At 37.0% G+C, this 6424-nt stretch overlaps 1 protein-coding gene across 1 annotated transcript in view; it reads left to right on the forward strand.

The window, feature by feature from the left end:
• LOC132201828 (brachyurin-like) overlaps positions 1-6213 on the forward strand; it is a 38294-nt gene extending 32081 nt beyond the window's left edge. The window contains exons 3-8 of the mRNA XM_059628328.1: positions 4732-4909; positions 5136-5308; positions 5361-5521; positions 5659-5763; positions 5831-5973; positions 6043-6213. Coding sequence (XP_059484311.1) covers positions 4865-4909; positions 5136-5308; positions 5361-5521; positions 5659-5763; positions 5831-5973; positions 6043-6213 — 798 coding nt within the window. The 5' untranslated portion in view covers positions 4732-4864. The remainder of the gene's footprint in view (positions 1-4731; positions 4910-5135; positions 5309-5360; positions 5522-5658; positions 5764-5830; positions 5974-6042) is intronic.
• Positions 6214-6424: the final 211 nt, after the last annotated feature.

Below are 6424 nucleotides of genomic sequence, written 5' to 3' on the forward strand. Positions count from 1 at the left end.
CGCTGGGCCAAGGCGGCGCAGCAGCGGCGACACGAGTCCTGTGTGTGATAAAACAGCAAAGAGCAGCTTGGTTCGCTGTGAATCCATAAGAAATTGATTCCACTTTATGAGCCTGAGGCGGGCATTTCCTCTTCGGGCAGTCCATTTCTTCCGCCCGAGCTGGAAAATAATCCATGAGAAAGCCGCAGCACACGCGACTTTAGATAAATCACGACCGGGCATAATCCAATTGTAAATATATATAACTGCAGGCCGGCTCCTTTTCTTTTCCAACTTTGAGCCACAACCACTGCTGGAGCTTTTTGTGCTGTTGGTTGTTGGGCTTTGTGCAATATTGAAAACGTTTTCTCTCCGTGTGCTTTATCTCGACGGTGGTCAGATTAAATTTTCATCCGCACCTCTCCGCTTCTTCGTCCGTCATAATCGATGCCTGCACGCTCTTCTGCCGTCCAACTTAATTAAGCCCTTGTCTTGTGCAAATGTTGAACTTAAAAATTGCACACCGTCAGAAATAATCCCTTGCTCGTTCTTTTGAATCGATACTAATTGCCATGCTAATATGTCTCTTGCTTTTTGTAGGGAATATTGAGATATTTAATCGTGAAAAAAATTGTATTTGTTTAACATTTTGAATTTTAATTATTCATTTATTTATTATTTATTCATGAAAAGCTTTTTTTTCAGTAAAATTTTTTAATTTAAAATTCCATATGCCTCTAATTAAATTAAATAAGTAACATGATGCACAACAGTTTTAACCAAATTAGACTTTTAGTAATATTTCATGTAACAAGATAATTTCCTGTGTTATATAGAACAATTTATTTGGTGTTGACCCAACCCGTTTCATTAAGTTATGTTTAAAATGGGAGCTATGCAGCATGCTAAAAGCTAATAATTTTATCAGTTGGAATAAATATTAAGAAATGTATGAAAATCAAATTAAATTACATTATTTTATTACATTGATTTAAAAAAAAAAAAAGAAACGCACCTGATCAAATAACTATACATACACATATTTCCAGGCTTTTCACCAATTAATCCAATTACATTTCACCAGCTTTTTTACATTTTTTTTTTTATAAATTAATGATGCAAAGTTTGAATACTTCCTTGAATTGGTTCACCAATTTTAAGCGTTAGATTTTTATCTAAATCGGTTACTGATATTTTCATACGTAACCCTGTTTAATTTAGCCCACGTCTTCTGCAAATGTTGAACTTCAAAATTGCGCACCGTTGGAAATCTCTGGCTCTGTTCTCGCGAATCGATATTAATTGTTTGCCTCTCGCCCTTGGGGAATATTAAATTTCCTTCCACCTTTTAGCCCCAAATTGAGAGAGTCGGGAATTTTCTCTTTGGAGCGAAAATCACGCTAATTGAAAAGGTAATGAGAGAAAACGGCTGCCATTCGGGTGTTTAAAAGTGTGTTTTGGCCGTTGTTGTCGGGGTGCTGGAGAGGTTTAAGCTGGAGGGATAATCCAATTTGCATACTTGAGTTTGGGGTTTGCTCTGCGCGAATTCGCGCGATCTATTATGAATGAATGGGCCATCCAAATTAACTCTCTCCGGACGTAGCGCGGATCCGTATAATTGAATGACCCCTGCTCTTGGCGTGGCCGGCGGCAAGTAAATTAGTGAGCGAATTCCTGCATGCCTAACAAGATTGGCCCAAGAGTGCTTTGCTTGCTGGCTGCGGTCTTCCGCTTTTCACAAACAATCATCCGCCGCCGCCGCGATCACAATCAGCCAAGTCGCCCCTCAAGAAGCAAGGGGGTAGCGAGCGGATGACCAGCACACGATGCCAACGGACGGTCCAAGTTATGCATTCTATAGTATATATGGACCCGAATATTCTAATACAGAAGATGAGAAGAGGTACAATGAAAGGAGACCTCTTCAAAGGAATCTACTCTTATTAGGGAAGGAATTTAACAGGGGGGTATAAAATTAAGTGATAATTATCTAATTTAAAAATAAACATAAAAATTAAAATAAATTCCAAATATTTAGATAAGTAAAATAGATGAAAAGTCTTGTCAACAAATAACAAATTGGCTTTTTATTGCTTTTATGAGATAAAAAAAAAATAGGAGCAATAATTAATGCATTTTTTTTTTACTTACAGCGGGGAATAACTGCAGCTGTAATCATTGTAGCTTAATTACATTATGAGATTAATTAATAACAAGACGGGGCGTGATATTGTGAATTATACTGAGAGGCCCATCTTAATTATTTTTAAAGTATCTGTGTGGTTTTAAGACTTTTATGTTCTTGAAAATATAAAAATTTATTGCGTTTAAATTTACAAAAATTATTCTTATTGAAGTTAATCTGCGAAAATAAATCTAGTACGTTTATATAATAAAATAACTTTAAGAAAAATTAAATAAAATGTAAAAACAATTAACAGTAACTTAGCAATAAGGTATATAAATTTTTAAATTATTTATTTGTATAAATTGTAATATAACAATGATGTTTTAAGTTTTAAAATGTAAAATAAATTATGTTCGTTTGGTGGCAACCTTAAATTTTTGCTGCATGCCTCGCCGTTTCGTCAAACTCGATACAATCGGAAGCACCTTTTATGCGCGTCTCCTCGTCTAAAATACATACGTGCCGATATTAATATTTGGCTCACGAGCGCTCACAATCGTCTCTGGATAGAGTAGCAAGGACACATTACTACTAAAGCTATTTCGATTTGCCAAAAGCACACAATGAAATCGACATCAAAAGCGGCGCGGCTGCTGGGGTTGCGGCGCCACTTGGCTCGCCGCGATAGATAGGCAACCGGCTAAGCAGCTGTACGTGAGCCGCCGGGGGTTATTTCGGCGGCGATCACTTTGTCAGAGATGGTATCAAATCAAAAGACCCATTCAAACCGCACCAACCTGCGCACAAATAGCAAGAGCAGGTCGGCGGAATTCGAATCGCATTAATTAATCAGTGGACCAGCAGCACAGAGGCAGGTCTTTATCTGCGGCGGCCTGCCTAGCTGTGCTGCCGAGATAAATAATAAATACACTACCGTGCCTGCCAACCCTGCTCTGCAACTCTTGTTAGCCTTAATAAAGAGCGCACCACTCATTTGTAACGTCGCCTGGGACACCTGCCCGCCTAGCCGCCCGCCTGCCTAAACAAATGCTCCGACTCGAGTGGCGCTGAGAATTGCTCCAATTGTTCTGACGACGCCTGGACAACTTTCCTTCCCACACAAGAATAATAATTCCACCCGAGACCCTTTTTGCAGCTTCTGGGAAAAAGTGACGTTTGTTAATTGTTAAGCGCGAGCTTGTTTTAATTTGCGTAATAATGAAATTAAATTTTGTCAGTAAGAAAGGGGATTTTTAAAATGGAAGCTGAAACAAAACAACAGAAAATTATTGTACCATAAATGAAAAAAAAAAGTTGATAAAATGCAATTCATGAATTAGCAGAATTATGGCGGCAGCCCCTGGCCAAGATGTGTGTGGGTTTTTCCTATTAAGTAATGTTTGACTCTGTAAAAAAAATGGAAATTTTGACTTGATTTTTTTTTATTCCTGCATTATTCATTGTATTTTTTTTTTTTCAAATCTAACATTACCGCTGGAAATATTTATTAAAATTTAAATACATACTGTTGTCTCTGTTGAATACAATTATTGGGGAAATCAAATCCGCAGGCCACCATCGAAGATCATTCTACGCAGAAGTTCTTTCTCATTCGTAATATTGTTGTCGTTCAATAATCTAATATTTTATTTTATCCAATGAAGTAAAAATAGTTGCAAAACGAATGCGGCTCAAGTTATTGAAAAAGTTTTAATTAATTTCTTGTTAATGCTATTATAAATTTTGCAGGAATTAGAGGGAAACTGCAGTTCAATTTATCAACCTCGCAATCTGTTAATGATGAATTTTCAATTTGCAATTTTCACCAAAAACATGACAGGCTCTGGAAACAATTTCACCAAAGCGCGTTGCCTCCCTCGTCTACTCTAATCCCATTCCGTTTGCACACAAAACTATATAAATTTATTCGCGAGAGAGAGGACTTTGAAAGGATTTTCCAACACGCTTTGTGTATAGCGCAGGGCAGAATCGCGCTCGCGAACCGTTACAATAAATCATAAGCGGGGGGCGCAACGAAAATTATCATGCCTGCGTGCCCTCGCACACAACAACGGCGCCAGTGTATTTAACCTGGAAAACAGAATTTATCACCTCGCGCCACCACTGCCTGCCGCCCCCGCGCCTCCCACCCTGGCATTATTATTATTTCGCTCGTCGTCAGCGGCAATAATTACATTTATATGTACCAAAAATATAAACCATGTTATATATCTCAAAATACGCACAAAACAAGCCGAACAAACGAGTTTTGACAAAGAGCGCCAGCTACGTGACTTTGGGGCCTGTTTCAAAACCGAAAATGGGGCTTCAGCTCGCTCATAAAATAACATGTATAAATTTCCACCGCGAAATGCTTTCCGCGCATTGTTGTTCGCCGCTGCTGAATATTTTGTTGTATTAATGCTAATATTATGGCTTCGCTCCATCACTTTTTAAATTAAATTCCACCGAGCACTGCTGAGGTATTGTAAAAATTGTATGAAAATTTGTCTGGCCTCCACCCTGCAGCCTTTTGAAGTTTGATTTTGCATCAATCAATCTACGTGTGAAACATCAGCGTTCTGTTTTTCCTTGATGATGACGCGAGCTTTTATGTTTTACAGAGGAAATAAGAGGATGGGAAAGCGGAAGTTTAGATGAGGCAGTAGCAAACTCTAAAACCGTCCAATGACACTGCCGAGTGAGTATACTGAGTTTTGAAATCCAAAACTAAGCTGTTATTTCCACAACAACAAAATGGGAAATCAACCGTTGACTGTTTCGCTGATCTTAATAATTGGGGTTGGTGTAAGAGAAATTCGAAAAATTATTTTTCGATATTTTTCACCTCTTGCGCGTTTCCTAAGGTCTGAATTATTAATTCGTAATTTTCTTAAATATATTCAGATTCAGTTCAGACCTAAAGAAACGCGGAAGAGGTAAAAAATAAAAATAAAATTGTTTAAAATTCGCAAAATAGAATCCTGCCTCTACATAAAAAATCTGTTAAAAAATGTTCAAATTTTAGTTTCTGTTGGCGAAGGTTTCCGCAGGAATAACCGGCCAAATAATTGGAGGCACAAAAGCAAAGCAAACGCAGTTTCCCTTCCAAGCGTTCATTATCGCTGACACGTCCAACTACTGCGGAGGTGCGATAATTTCCAAGGACTGGGTCATCACCACCACAAAATGCATATCTAGGTTAACAAAAAGCATTTACACGCATATGTTTTTTAAATAAAAATTAATTTAGTTTCAATAATTTTGTGGTTCTTGCTGGCGGGATTGATCGAGTAAATGCAAAGGAAAAAGGCGAGCAGGTCTTTACATCAACGACGAAAATTGTGCATGAGAATTATAATAAAGATATGGAACTAAATGACATTGGCCTCATCAAAGTTTTGTTTACACTGGGTATATTTTTTTAATTTAATATTTTTTATTTCGGTTAATATGATAAATATTTATAAAAAAAGGTTAAAAAAATTTAAATACATTTTTTTTTTAATTTTAAAGAATTTAAAATTTGCTGGGCCTTTTGGTTATTACAGACAAAGTGTACGTTGGGGCGTTGCGTTTACCTAAACGCTCGCAAGTGGGAAATCTCTTTGAAAACCTCAACGTCATCGCTGCTGGATTTGGTGTCACAACCAAGAGTAAACAAAAAAATATAGAATAATATATAATTTAATTTTCTGCTTGATATAAAAATTATTAAAATAGCTTCCCAGACACCAAATCGATACATGATGTTCACCTCCTTGAAAACGATTGACAATTACAACTGCTCTCTGAAATTAGGCTCAAACGTTTTCAACCCATCAATCCTTTGCACGGCCGCTGACAGCAAAAAAGGCGTTTGCACGGTATTAAAGAGCTAGAATTTCTATTTCATGAGAGATAATTTTTATCATTGGTTTTTTAAACACACAAAGGGTGACGTTGGCGGTCCTTTAGTGTGGAAAGACACAGACGGAATTTACACGGCAATAGGAATTTTTTCTTACTACAAATTTTCGTGCATCTCTTACCCCGAGGTCTTCACCAGGGTCACTGCCTTCTTAGATTGGATTTCTCAAAAAACTGGGATTCCTATTGTAGAATAAGATAAAGAAAATTCAATAAGTTCCACAATATATTCTTTTAAATTTTGAAAATAAATTTTGATTAACTTGATTGGACTGAAAGCATGTCATTTTCTTGTTTGTTGTTTTCATTCCTTAGTTGCCACAATTTTGAGCGGCTAAGACAATGCTAAAAAAAACCAACATTATTCTTTCGTTGCGTTTTATTCCATTTCAAAATACCAAAAATGAT

The sequence above is a fragment of the Neocloeon triangulifer genome, unplaced genomic scaffold (genome assembly GCF_031216515.1).
Source record: "Neocloeon triangulifer isolate White Clay Creek 2 clone unplaced genomic scaffold, ASM3121651v1 ptg000014l, whole genome shotgun sequence".
NCBI lineage: Eukaryota > Metazoa > Arthropoda > Insecta > Ephemeroptera > Baetidae > Neocloeon > Neocloeon triangulifer.